The following is a 13706-nucleotide window of genomic DNA, read 5'->3' as shown; positions in this document are numbered from 1 at the left end:
GAAAATTCATCCCTTCTGTATTATTTTATAATTTTTCGGACTTAAAGGATTAGATGACGAAAAAGGATTTTTGGAGTTTTCTTTACATCCCTGTTCAGAGTCTCTAAAATTGAAAAGGACCGAATTATCTTTGTCGTTAAACTCGTTAAAACCTAATAGCGACAAACTTGTCCATAGCAGACAAGAACGAGTTTCACTATCGCTAGGCTCATTAAAACATAGCGATGGGTTTTCCCAAAGGGAAAATTATAGAACAACCATATGTTATCCTCCTCAAGCTTGACAAAAATAAAGAGGTATTGCTCAGCAATGACTGGGGAGAATTGGGAAGAAAACTTGAAGAAACTTTGTTGGTAGCAAGTCGCTCTTGAACATGACACTTTCACTTCGCATCCTAGTCAGGTTGGGTTGTTCCATTCACCGGTCACATCACCATGGTTCCATCACACCATCCACATTTGGGGTTAATGCTACCAATCCATCATGTTAGTGTCGCCGATATGTTCAAGAGAAGTCACTCAGAGAATTCACCTGTGTCTCACCCACTATAATACATCTTCTTTCATGACCGCCACCCTGAACCTTATATCACCAGATTGTTTTCACCTCCATTAAAATCATTTGCTCCGTTCCGTGTCATTGATGTGGGATTCACTAAGGCCCTCCTATGATGGATCGCTTCTTGTCGACATCAGCTCATTATCCAAGAAGTCGATCTAGGAACACCCCTTTCAGTACTTTGAAGCTTGCATGCCTCAATGGCAAGTTTCTCACTTCTGGCGATAGGTTTACATCAATGGCCTTCGACCGAAAGATTTTGCGTGGTGTTCGACGCCAAGTCCTTTATTCACACCACGTGAATTGTACTGTAGTACCTTGAGGGTCATTATCATTATCGGTGATTCCTCTCGCGCCTGTTAACAGCTTACATCATTGGCTGGTAATCAGGGGATGTCTTTCCATGTTCGACTCCAGAACATCTCTCACATGGATCGACTTGTACTTTGAGTGAAGATTGAACGAGATTGAAGACCCCGGATCTAGTTTCATCCATCCGGGCTGCGATATATATTCAGGAAAATAAAGACATCAAATGTACATCATTGCTACACAGATAATCATCCAATCTATGGGATGATGGCTCCTCCAGAATCATCAGTCTACACTTAGACAATTTTCTGTCCTATGTACATGAAAATGAATTTATAAAGTTGAGCATGGGAATGCCCGCCTCAGCTAGTTCATGAAAATATTATGAAGATAATGTATTGTATTGTATCTTATTACAGGTCTCCGCCCAGCTTGAAAGAACTGTGGATCCTCATGATAAAGCATTTCACCCGACATCAAAAAAGATTAACGACCTCATGCTTTAGGGGGCAACTGTTATAGACATTTTTGGGCACTACAACCCCAAGCATAAAATGTCCATAAACCAAGGGCTCCTAAGTCCCTAAAAGTGTTGTTCCAACCCCTAAAGGAACAAGGTCAACTGATTACAGCTTCTCCCAGAAGTTCTCCATGAAAAACTACTCAGAACTGGTCAAAACAGGATCATTTCACCTGCTCCATAGGCAAAGTGCGTTGCATCTCACCTAAGTACACTCAGTGGGTGCATTTCATTTCAAAAATCCCTTCTATGGGGTGCGATGGGCGAGAAGAGACAAATGGCAGTGTCAATCCGTGAGGTGGAAAAGCATGGAATCTTCCAGAAACTTCTCCTGTGACACTTGCCTCTCTGAATTCGACCAGGGATGAGTAAGAGATCATCAATCTCCAAGTGGAAGCAAGAACTATCAGAGGAAAGACACTAATCAAATCACAAGCTGACTCATCTCCCTTACAGATATCTATATATGGATCCCTCATCCCAGAGATCCAGAGGCTGGAATTTTGCATCTTGTAAGGAATTGTTGTTGGTTTCTTGAGGCAACATCATAGTGTTGGGTGATCTAAGCTTTGCATGAGGTGAAGAAGGGCTTACTTGCTGAGAGGATGATGCTGGGTCAGAACAACTGGTTGTAACTCTCTTGTCTCTTTCTTGATTATCAATAAAGCTATTCAAGTTTTCCTCCATACTCTTCTGTGATTTATGTTTTGTGCATTTGTATGGTCAATTTACATCTGATCCTAGATTGTTTATGATAATAGATCCATGTTCTCGTATATTATTGTGCTGCTTTGATTCTACAGGTACTCTATGAAGCTGGGTGTACAAGGAAGCAAGTAGCAAAGGACTATCAGAAGAGAGAGGAATCGAGCAAGCAGACAAGCGCAAGACAGAGGTTGGTCTCCTTTATTCTTCTCTCATCTATCTCTCATAAAGGAAAACGAAAGTAGTCTTTACTTTGTTTGTTTCTAAGGTAGCCACTAGCCTTAGTGGGATTAGCAGTTCTGCATAGACACATTTCCCTGTAACATCCTTGTGCAGATTTTAATCTATTGGGTAGAGATTTAAATAAGAAATTTATAGTTATGTGGTTGGAATTGTCTCACGATTCATGGAAAGTCCTAAAGTTGTTCACTAGAAAGAAGTAGAGGAAGTCGTCAGGTTTATGAATGGGAACACCCTATTCATAGTTAGATAACTTCAAATTAGCCGTGCATATTATTTCTCCTCTTCTTGTACGTGTGTTCTTTGAAGAGCTAACCACCTCCAAATACTCAAGAACAACTCTAGTAAAGTTTATAGGTTTGAAGCACTTCTGAGAAAAACCATCAGTTAATGACAATTGAGTGAGGAATATGTCGAAGGATTCAACCTTGCACTCAGTCATAAAAAGGAAGTTGTGGTATCCAGCATCTTGCCAACAAACCGACTCCAACCATAATGTGAAATCCAGGTTAACTGTGAAACCTCTTTCCCACTTTGTAGTATTGTTGCCTCTTGAATTCTAGTAGGTATCTTACTGCTTAGATCCACAACACTTGTCTGAGGTAAACTTTGCATGATACAATTGTGACAGGCAAGCTTGACACATGCTCTAGTTTCCCTCTAAAAGATGTTAAGTCAAAATATTATGACAAACTTAACTATGATTTCATCATACACTGTTGAGGTATTGTATGGAATAAACAATATACTATCAATGCACTAATAAAGAACTCAAAATAAATGAAATTCTTGTTGCTACAATAGTGCCACTCTTGGGATTCTCCAAGGAGCCACTAATTTATACACATTTGGAATCTTTACTTGGTCTGCAGAAAGATTAAGCAACGGTAGTGATCACTCTTTGCCCTCCCATGGAAGGTCTATACAGAGTCAACAATAAATTGATTTAAAGGTGAGGTATATGCCTAACAAATAGGAGTCCGGATCTTCAACTCTAATTTAGTGGCAAGGAAATATTCAATTGTAAATGCTTGATCTTCTACAGTGTAAATTTATAGATAAATGGCTAGTGTAAATTTGTTCATTGTCCACATATCCCCAAAAACCATGTATGTTTGGACTCTAGTTGTGTGTAAGAGAGGGCAGATCAGATAAATAATCCATTATCAAAAGAAAAAGTTAAACCACAGCATTCTATGGAGATTTAAAAAAAAAATGATTACATACCTTAGAAAGTTTGAAAGGACATAACTGAATCTTCCCTCTCCTTCCACACTTCATTAGATATGCCCCTTCTCTAATGCAGATGTGGCCTGTAGAATCACAAAGAGAAAATAGAATATGAAAAGTAAGTTTAATGAATTAAAGTAGCTTTGTTATACCTCAAGCAAATGGACTATAGGAAATTGGATTCATTCTCTACAAAAGATGATATAACAATATATACTTACATTTTTAACTAAAAGAAAGGTAAATTATATTCATGCTCTGCAATGGATGATATAATGAGATCTAATGACATTTTCAACTCAAACAAAGGTGAGTTTAGTAAGATCAAGCTCCAAAATGATGGCAGCCAACTTCTGAGTTGCCATTACTATATATATCTAGCTAGAGGCTATAACATAAAGATATTTGTTATATGTGAAGATAAAAAAATGAAAGGAATGTGAAATTTTGACCATCAAATATAAGTTACTTTCATGGACTAGATCAAACCATAACATTGTTATCAAGATAACCAACTCACCCATGCTATTACGCTTCTAGTAGTTTCATGATAAAACTCAAACTCAATAAACTTCAAACAACATAAATTAACCACCAATATGTCTGAGGTTGGTTACCTAAGGATTATATCATAGTAAATTACCTTTTGCATCTAACATTGAAAATGAATGTGAATGAAATGAAGACAGATCAATGATTATGATGGATGCATGTGATGAAATAAAATAAACAAAAAACCATTCTTCTTGCTACCGATAAGCCTTCTAGGGGATTCCTAGATGAAGTTGATCGTGATCTGCTTTCTGAAATCAAAGAGACACTTTCTAGCTACTCCGATTTGACAGACAACAACCCTAACACTTATGAAAATGAATATGGGAAGCAATAAGAATCGATGAACCTGGTGTTGAAGAAGGCTTCTAAAATTCTAATATGGATAGTATTTTAAATTTATACAGCTAGCAGAGAGTTTTCTCAGTTGGGTTCCCTACAAAATTTTGTTTTTTTCGCTATAGCGTGACTGTGTTTTATTTCCGTTTTATTTCACTACAAATTGGTAGAGATATTTTTTGTCTTGGGGCAACAATTAGTTTCATATTTATTCATTCAATCAGTAGCAAAATTTCAAGGAAATTATGCAAGGGACAATTAATCTATATTTTCACTTATATCCTTTGCAAGTAAAATTCAAAACTAAATTTTCATCCAAAGTGTTTAGGTTACTAGCAAGTGGTATCACAGCATATCTCAACATTGTAAGGCATAAATTATATTATTCAATAAGGTTGAGACTTGAGATACAAAAATCTTCCCAAGTTATGCAAGCAAGAAAACTGCTGATTTTTAGTTCTAAATCTATCAAACCAGAACAAAATTATGCCATTTTTAACACCCTCTAGTCAAAGTTATTCCTAGCCTCATTCAACTCAATTACGAATATGTCAACCTCATTGAGATTTCTTCTTCAGTTCATGCTTCTAAGTTATATATTTATGCAACCTATTATATCATTTATGTTAACTGATTATTCATTCAAAATTATTTAGTCCATCCAGCACATCTACTTAATTTTCTGATCAGTTTCTCTCCTGACTCTATCAGAAATTTGCATCAGAAAATAGAAGATTGTTTTAGTACCTAGTGTTACAAAACTCTAATCTGGAAAATGTATTTTGGGTTGTTTCCCTAAAAATATTTACAAAATTTTCAATCGCAAAGCCATTTCAAGGAGAATTTTAGTTAGTGAGAAATTGAGTATTATTTTTGGAAAATTTGAATGCAACTAAAATAAATTTTTCCCATTTGCTCAAAAAATTCCAGCAACAAATATGAGTGAATTCATAGAACTTGATATTTGGAAATAATTAAATTTCAATTCGCTTTTCCAAGACCATATATGAGTGAATTCACAAAATCTGAGATTTGGATTCTAGAAACACTTAAATTTCACGTCATTTATTAGGATTAGAAGTTCCCTAAGATGCAAACATGTAGCATTACAGATCTACTTTTATTGTTTAATGAAAATGTTCAGTTTATAAATAGTGATACAAGAATCCTTGTATGCATGCCTAACACAGTTATTTGGTCACAACTAATGAAATTGAACTCCATCAATACATAACGGACAAGGTAGAATGTAAGAGAGCATCTACTTTTCAACGTATACTCTGACAAAAATAAACATCTATACAGACATATAAAGTTGTCACCACACCAAAAAAGGTTCCAATTAAAAACCAAAATAAAAATAGGAAGAGGCTTGGATTGTTATGGTTACTCTAACAAAATGTTAAATAGGATCAATATGTTAATATTGTTTAAATATGACAACAAGAATCTTGCAACTTAATTTGTCCTTGAATTAAATTGAATTAAAATCGAATTTAGTCTTAACAACTACTTGGAAATTGAATTTAAACATTTACATGACTCAGATAATATTGTGGAAACAAGAACAAAGGAAAAGGGCTTTCGGTCATCAGGGATTGGAAAAATTTTTGATATACATTGACTCTTCCGGAGCAATGGCTAGGGTTTGGAGGCTAGGGTTTCAGGTGGAACCCCGCACAGGTCACGGGTAAGTTTCTGCAGGCTAGTTTCCTGCGTACAGGTGCAGGCGTAGGGGGACTTTCCACGGATGACTGGCAGGTGGAGGTGGCAGTCTTGCTTTTTTACTGTGAAGGATTTACTTAAAGTTGAACTGCAGGACCCCGTTTTTCTGTTTACTAGTTTTTCGGGTGTAGGCGATCATCATCTTTGTTTGCTTGCTGTCGTTTTCCTCGAAACGCACCTCTAAACCATGGTTAATCCGAGTGAGTTGGTGGACTTGGACCCGGAACTGGAGGATATCCTTTCTATGTGGGGTAAGGATCCCACAGTTCAAAATGTTGAGCAGTATTTTGGAGCTTATGAGCTTTCGAGACAGGCGGTCTTCTCACAGGAGGTAAAACCATCATTTTTAATCCAAGGCAGTGGCTCGAGCAGAGAAACCATCAATCCTCGTCACCAGGTCTCATACAAGCCGCCGGATAGGGAAGCTGTGGCGGATGGGTCGTCAACAGGCGCAATTTTTTCTGATAACAAGGATAACCTAGGGTCTTTCCGGCATTTCTCCTTGAAGGGTTTTGAGGATACAGCAAATTTGGGGCTTTCCTCGGGTCTTGGTATTGGAAGGGTTTCTGGTGGGGTTTCTCCGCTGTCCAGGGTTTCGCTGCCGAAGTTTTCCCCTCTCTCAAAAAATCTCCCAGGTGATGGTTTCGTGGGTCAACTTGACAACTCTGCGGGAGAGACGGGAGGTTACAATGAAGCGACACATGGTCCTCTTTCTTCCGGGAGCCCAGCCCATATTTTCTCGGCCCCTGTTCAGTCACAGCCAGAGGTAGATTTACCAGCGGATTCGGTCCAGGAGGGTCCAGAATGGACGGGCGGTGTCGGGGAAACCAGGGTACCAGCTGAAGACTCAAGGAAGAAAGGTGAGAAACGAAAACCCCAAGGGCCGATTGGTTCTCAGGAATTAGTAGGGAATTTAGTCTTAGGCATGGAAATCTCCATTGAAGAATCATTAGAAGTTGCTGAAAGCACCCTTGTTGGAAGGGCCAGAGGAAAGAAGTTCTCGTCAGCATTTATTCAAGCTTGGGGGGAACAATGTTTCGTTTCGGACAGTCCTCTTCGGTTTGAGGCCCAATGTTTAGCCAAAGGCTGGTTTATGTTTCGCTTCGAGGATAAGAAGGATGCAGAATGGGTTTTGGAACGGAATTGGAGCATAGGGAATATACCGGTCCTGATGAAGAATTGGAGCCCCCTCTTCGATGCTCTCAAAGAGAGAACAGACGAATTTCCGGTATGGGTGAGGGCCCCGGGCCTTCCGTCGTTCTTATGGACTGAAGCTGTGTTCAAAGCTATCGGTAATAGATTGGGCTCTTTCCTGGAGGCCGATATGTCCTTTCTGAAGACGAAGAACAGGGCAATGGCTCGCATCCTGGTGAGTCTCAACCCGAGCGGTGGCCTCCCTCAAAAGATCAATTTACAGTACAAAGAATACGTTTTCGAGCAGCTCCTCGATTACGAACACTTGCCCTTTCGGTGTCATAGTTGTCATGAGTATGGGCACCTTGCCAAGGACTGCCCTTTGTTCAGAAGAAGGAGAAGATTCCGAAGGACCCCTGTTATTAGAGAACCGGCATTCAATCGGGTTCCTCCTCCTCAGGAGAGAGCAGGAAATGCGAGCCAGGCAGTTGAAGAAATGGAGATCGAGGAAAACCTGAAAGAGTCAGCGGTGGAAGAACCCCAGCTCCATGAGGCGACCCGGATCAATGATTTTCCGTCGGCGGTAGCAGTGGAGGAGAACGCCAAGGATGCAGCGGCAGAACACCTACCCAACAACGATCAGGATAAGGGTATGTGCTCAGGCTCTCCTTCCATCTCTCTTCAAAATCCTGAGCATATTTCAAATTCTATGCAAAATTCACCATCTAATTTTCCCCTACATAACATGGGCCATAATGAAAAGGTTGAAACTCCAAAAATCATGTCTGATATTGACACAATTTCGGATGCATTACCGTCTCTTGATTTGAATAGTGAAGAAAAGTGGCCTCCTCTTGCTACCCCATTAATCCATAACCCTTGCCCATATAACCTAAGATCCATGGGGGGAAAATCTGGTTTGCCTGTTGTTGCTGGGGGTTTAGGACAGTCTCTTGGCCAAAGCTCAGCTAAGAATAAGAGAGGTAGGAAATCGGACCTCTCAAAGGCAAAGTTGAAAGCTAAGCTTGACGTGGCCGATGGAAAACAATACTCAATTCCTGGGGTTCTTAGAGCTGTGCAGACCCCCGACCAGGTTATCAAATGATTTTGTCATCCTGGAACTGTAGAGGTTTGGCCAATAAACCTAAAAAATTGGCCTTGCGAGACTGGATTCTAAACTCAAAAGCAGACATTGTTTTTCTTCAAGAAACTTTGGGAAAGGTACTGAGGTGGAAGCTATGTTAAAAACCCTCTTACCGGGATGGGTCTTTACTGCCATTGACTCATCTGGCCACTCCGGGGGTCTTGCAATTGGATACAAAGAAGGAAGAATTAAAGTCATCAATCAGTGGGGGACGAAGCAAGTTCACACCTATTTTCTCCCTCCCCTTTTCCATTGTAAACATCTATGGTCCTTGCCAAGGAAGAGAATCGTTCTGGGTAGATCTGATGGAAAAATATCTAATGAAGTCCTCTATGTTGATTGTGGGAGGAGACCTAAATTTTTCTATTGGAAGAGCTGAGGCATGGGGACCGTCAGCCAGGGAGGATCCCTTGTCGGATTTCTTTCATAAATTCCTTGAGGACAATAATCTCACAGATCCCTCTCCGGTAAAACTTAAGCCTACTTGGAGGAATAGAAGAGTAGGGGAGGATCGGATTGCCAAGAGACTAGACCGTTTTCTTCTTTCTGAGGCTCTCATATCAAAAGCTCCTATTTTTAGACAGTGGGTGGAGGAAATTGGCAATTCTGATCATTTTCCAATTTTTCTGGATATATCTTTCCCCCCTCCTAAGCCTCCGGCCCCCTTTAAATTCAACCCTTCCTGGCTTCAAGATCCTTCCTTTAGCACTCTTTTTAAAGATACATGGATACACCCGGGTAATAATGTAAGAGAGGACAAAGGTTTTCTGTTCATGGAGAATCTTAAGAGACTAAAAAAAGCAACTATAACGTGGGCAAAAGACAGGAAGTTGAAACAAAATGAAGATCTATCCAAAATCAGGGAGGAATTGAAGCTGTTGGAGAGCACTGAGGAGGATGGTTATCAGTCGCAGGCATTAAAAGATAGAATTCTACACCTGGAGAAGCTTCAAAATAAAATTCTTTTAGACAAGGAGGAAGAATGGAGGATCAAGAGCCGGGCAATATGGTTAAAATCAGGTGATGAAAATACTAGCTTTTTTCATAACTATGCAAAAGGAAGAAAATCAGTAAACACCATTTGGAGCCTCAAAGATGAAGAAGGAAGGGAGGTCAGTTCCTTTGCAGATCTTTCAGGCTTAGGAAAGAGACATTTTGAGAGAATCTTCTCTGATCCAGGGGAGGCCACCATAGCTGAAGTCCTTAGGACAGCTCAATGTTTTCCGAGGTTTGTAGAGGAGGAAGAAGCAGAGGAGCTTTCTATACCTGTTACCAAGGAGGAGGTTGAAGCAGCGATGAAAATTATGGCAAAAGACAAGAGTCCTGGCCCTGATGGGTGGACTATTGAACTCTTCCTTTTCTTCTTTGACCTGATAGGTTCTGAAATCACTGATGTTATAGAAGAATCAAGACAGAAGGGAGAGGTCTTCAGGCCTTTTAATTCTACCTTCATAGCCCTCATTCCAAAGAAAGATGACCCGGAGAATTTTGAAGATTTTAGGCCGATCTCCCTGTGCAACTGTATATATAAAATCATAGCAAAGGTGATTGCTATCCGAATCTTTCCTATTTTGTCTAGGAACATCTCAATGGAACAATTTGGGTTTCTAGATGGAAGGCAAATTCATGAAGCCATTGGGGTAGCACAGGAGGTTATTCACAGTGTCAGACAAAAGAAAATGAAGGGTGCGGTCTTAAAAATAGATTTATCCAAAGCCTATGATCGCATCAACTGGCTTTATCTTCGGATGCTGCTGACTCATCTGGGTTTCAACTATTCTTTCACCAGCTGGATTATGGGATGCATTACAAATGTCAGTTTTGCAGTTCTGATCAATGGCTCAGCTTCCCCTTTTTTCAGCAGCCAAAGAGGTCTTAGGCAGGGCTGCCCTTTATCGCCGCTCCTGTTCTTGTTAGTGGCAGAAGGTCTGAGCAGATTGATCCACAAAGCCAGAAGAGAAGGGAAGGTAAAAGGTATCGAGGTAGAAATTAACCTCTTTATCACACATTTGCTTTTTGTTGATGACATTTTGATTTTTACAAATGGTTCATCTAACGAAATTAAGGAGTATAAAAGCATTTTTGATCTCTTTTTGAAAGCCACTGGAATGCAGATAAACACTAGAAAGTCACAAATTTGTGTAGCAGACCTTGACAGAAGAGAAAGAGCTAGAATGACCAATCTTTTTACTTTTCCTCTTCAGCCTCTGGACACTCCTTTTAAATACTTGGGGTTCTGGTTAAAGCCAGTAGCATACAAGAAAGAGGATTGGAATTGGCTCATAGCAAAAATAGAAGCCAGAATAAATCATTGGAGTTTCAGGTGGCTTTCCAGAGCAGGCAGATTGACACTCCTCAAATCAGTCTTGTTAGCCATCCCAGTTTACTGGGCTGCTCTAACTTGGGTCCCCAAAGGAGTGATGGAGAAAATCAGGAAGATATGCAGTAGATTTTTATGGGCCGGCTCAGCAAAGGAATCATCAATTCTTCCTTGGGTGGCATGGGATAAGATTGCAAGACCTAAAGAATGGGGTGGATGGGGAATCAAAAGACTCCCTGAGTTCAGTTTGTCTCTGGCAGCAAAGTCCGGGTGGAGGTTAATATCGATGGAGAATCTCTGGACAAAGGTGGTTAAAAGAAAGTATATAGACCCAGTCCCTCTAGAAGATTGGATTCGGAGTCAGGAAAAGAAACAGAAGAATATATCAGTCATTTGGAAGGCTACGCTGGAGGCCTTCTCTGTGATAGAACAAGGCCTGGCATGGAAAGTGGGAGATGGTAGTCACATCAGAATCGGCAGGGACCCTTGGGTGGGTTGCAATGAAGCTTTTGCTCTGTCTCCAGGTCTCCTCAGACACCTTGACAGTAAAGGAATAGTCACTCTAAACCAGGTGGAGAAAGCAGGCCACTCCACTTTATGGGGTCAGGCATGGAAAAATGATGAAGAATTAGGTTTAAATATCAGATGGAAGAACGAATGGGCCTCCTTCATCCAAGAACTCCACCGTACACATGTCAGACTCAAAAACGAACCTGATAAGCTGATCTGGGCTCAGGGGAAAACTGGAGAATACTATCCCAAAGATGGATACTCCTTCTTAATGAAACAGAAAGGGTGGGATATCCCCGAGTGGTGGTCTAAAAGCATTTGGAAGCTTACAAGTCCAGCAAAGGCCAGGATATTCCTTTGGTGTCTGCTAAAAGGAAAAATCCCAACCTGGGACATGTTACAAGCTAGATACCTTGTTGGTCCAGGAAGATGCCCTTTATGTAAATCAGATGAGGAAACTATTAGACATCTTTTTACATCTTGCACAGTATCTTTAAAGATTTGGGAAGAGCTTACAGTTCTGCTTAATGTTAAAGCTCAGTGGGGGTCAGAACCTTTGGAAGCTGCATGGAGAAAATGGTGGCAGAATTACCCGGATGGAAATTTGAGAAACCTACCTCTCATTTTCTTCTGGGGTGTATGGCTTGCGAGAAACAAATGTATATTTCAAGATAATATCATCCCCTCATCTGTCATTGCTTCTAACTGCGCAGCCATATACTCTGCTATTCCGGCCCCTGAAGCGAAAAATCCCCCAATCCGTGACAAGCCTCTTATTATCAAGGAAGGCACTCCTTGGGCCTTTTTTGATGGAGCTTCCCAGAATAACAGGGCTGGCGCTGGGATAAGCATTCATATATCCTCTGATCATTGTCTAAAAGCTTCTGTCGGATTAGGTTCTGGGTCAAACAATTTTGCCGAGTTGTCTGCTTTACATCTTTTGCTTTGCTGGCTACTTCAGAGGAACATATTCACTATTCAAATCTTTGGCGATTCACTAAATGTCATTAAATGGGTCAATGGAAATGCGTCTTGTCAAAATCAGATTTTAAAGCCACTGTTAGAAGAAATTTTGTTATTAAAGTCCTCTTTTAACAGTTTTCATATCTGTCATATCTACAGGGAGAAAAATGAAGAAGCAGATCAGCTTTCTAAAGCTGGTTTACAACAGGTTTTGGGCGGCTGGTCAATAGAGGAATACTTCCAGGGGCAGCAAAACATATCTCATCAGCCCCCTTTTGCACCTCCTCAATGAGCGAGGATCCCTCTCCTTTCTTTTTTGCATACAGATTTTCGTTCTCATGGTCAAAGTATTTATATCTTTTACAGACTCTTCACTCATATCTTTTTGTAATTTTTGTCCGGGCAACAAAAAACAGTATATGAAAAACTCTTTATATTTTTCTCAGATGATAAAGTTAATATGACAGCTTGATGTATGGGGTTGTTTTCCTTCACAGAAGGAGACCCCAAGTCGTGCACCTAAATGGTATGTATATAACCTCCGGAAGAGGGGAATCGTGACAGTCAGTCATCACAAGACTGAGTCCTGTTTTTGTTTGATGTTTTAAATGCTTTTAGACAGTCCGGAACAGCTCCAGCCGAGCCATCTACTCTGAACAGTGATCCATACAGAATGTAAAAACTTTTTATTATGCTAATGAAAAGTTTTTTTTTTTCTTCGGAAAAACAACTACTTGGAAATAATTAATTAATTTATTTTTAAATTAATTAGTTGGAGAAATTCAAGTTAGAAGTCCTTCTGAAGTCATGCAAGAGTTATTCCTTAAATTAAGGAGATAAGATTGAGTTATATTTGAGGTGTAATTAGTTAACTCAGTTTATTGAGTTAAGTCTAGTTAAATTAGTTCCAAACTGTTTGATGAACTAATAGTGAGTTAAGAGTCAGTTGATGCATTGATGCACTCATCTAGTGCTATTCCAGTTAACTGAAGATTCCCTCATCAGCAAATCATGCATGTCTATTCTAAGAAAGACCCAGTTGATATTAATGTTCAAGGACAATGTACTATTAGTTGCATGTGTTTTCTCATGGAAAAAACTCATGCATGCAGTGAAGGATTTATCCTTGAGGATTGCGCAGTTTTGAAGGATTGGTTTTCCACTTAGTAATAGGAAAATCATTTACAAGGAACAATGCAAGGAAATAGGAGCTTGGAGGGCGTAGAGGAAGGCTAGATAGAAGCCAATATTGCTTGTGAGAATCTCTGAGGATTGTACTGAGGGCTGGTTAGCTGTGAGAGCTAAGGATTTATATAATTCCTATGTATTTCCACCATGCATTATAATACAAATAATGTGGGGTTTTTAGTTGAGGCTTTCCCGAAAAGTATTTTCATGTGTATTGTGCCATTGACTCTTCTTCTTCTCATTATATTGTTCAACTTGATCTTTAA

General features: G+C 39.9%; 1 protein-coding gene across 1 annotated transcript; it reads left to right on the top strand.

Annotated features, from left to right (window-relative positions):
• Positions 1–8791: 8791 nt before the first annotated feature.
• Positions 8792–12544, top strand: LOC149189694 (uncharacterized). Its single transcript, XM_089410313.1, has 2 exons — positions 8792–9980; positions 10287–12544. The coding sequence occupies exons 1-2, from the start codon at positions 8792–8794 to the stop codon at positions 12542–12544; spliced, it is 3447 nt and encodes a 1148-aa protein (XP_089266439.1).
• Positions 12545–13706: the final 1162 nt, after the last annotated feature.

Source organism: Pinus tabuliformis, chromosome 3_1 (assembly GCF_031772625.1).
Source record: "Pinus tabuliformis cultivar Carrire ecotype Pingquan chromosome 3_1, CPIR1, whole genome shotgun sequence".
Classification (NCBI taxonomy): domain Eukaryota; kingdom Viridiplantae; phylum Streptophyta; class Pinopsida; order Pinales; family Pinaceae; genus Pinus; species Pinus tabuliformis.
The sequence above is the reverse complement of the archived record's forward strand: the minus strand, read 5'-3'. Positions and strand labels throughout refer to the sequence as shown.

Excerpts from the sequence above, each read along its gene's own strand:
- LOC149189694 (XM_089410313.1), top strand. The coding sequence starts at position 8,792 with ATGTTGATTGTGGGAGGAGACCTAAATTTTTCTATTGGAAGAGCTGAG. Across the intron at positions 9,981-10,286 it reads GCCGATCTCCCTGTGCAACT|TTCTGATCAATGGCTCAGCT; the intron begins GTATATATAAAA and ends TCAGTTTTGCAG.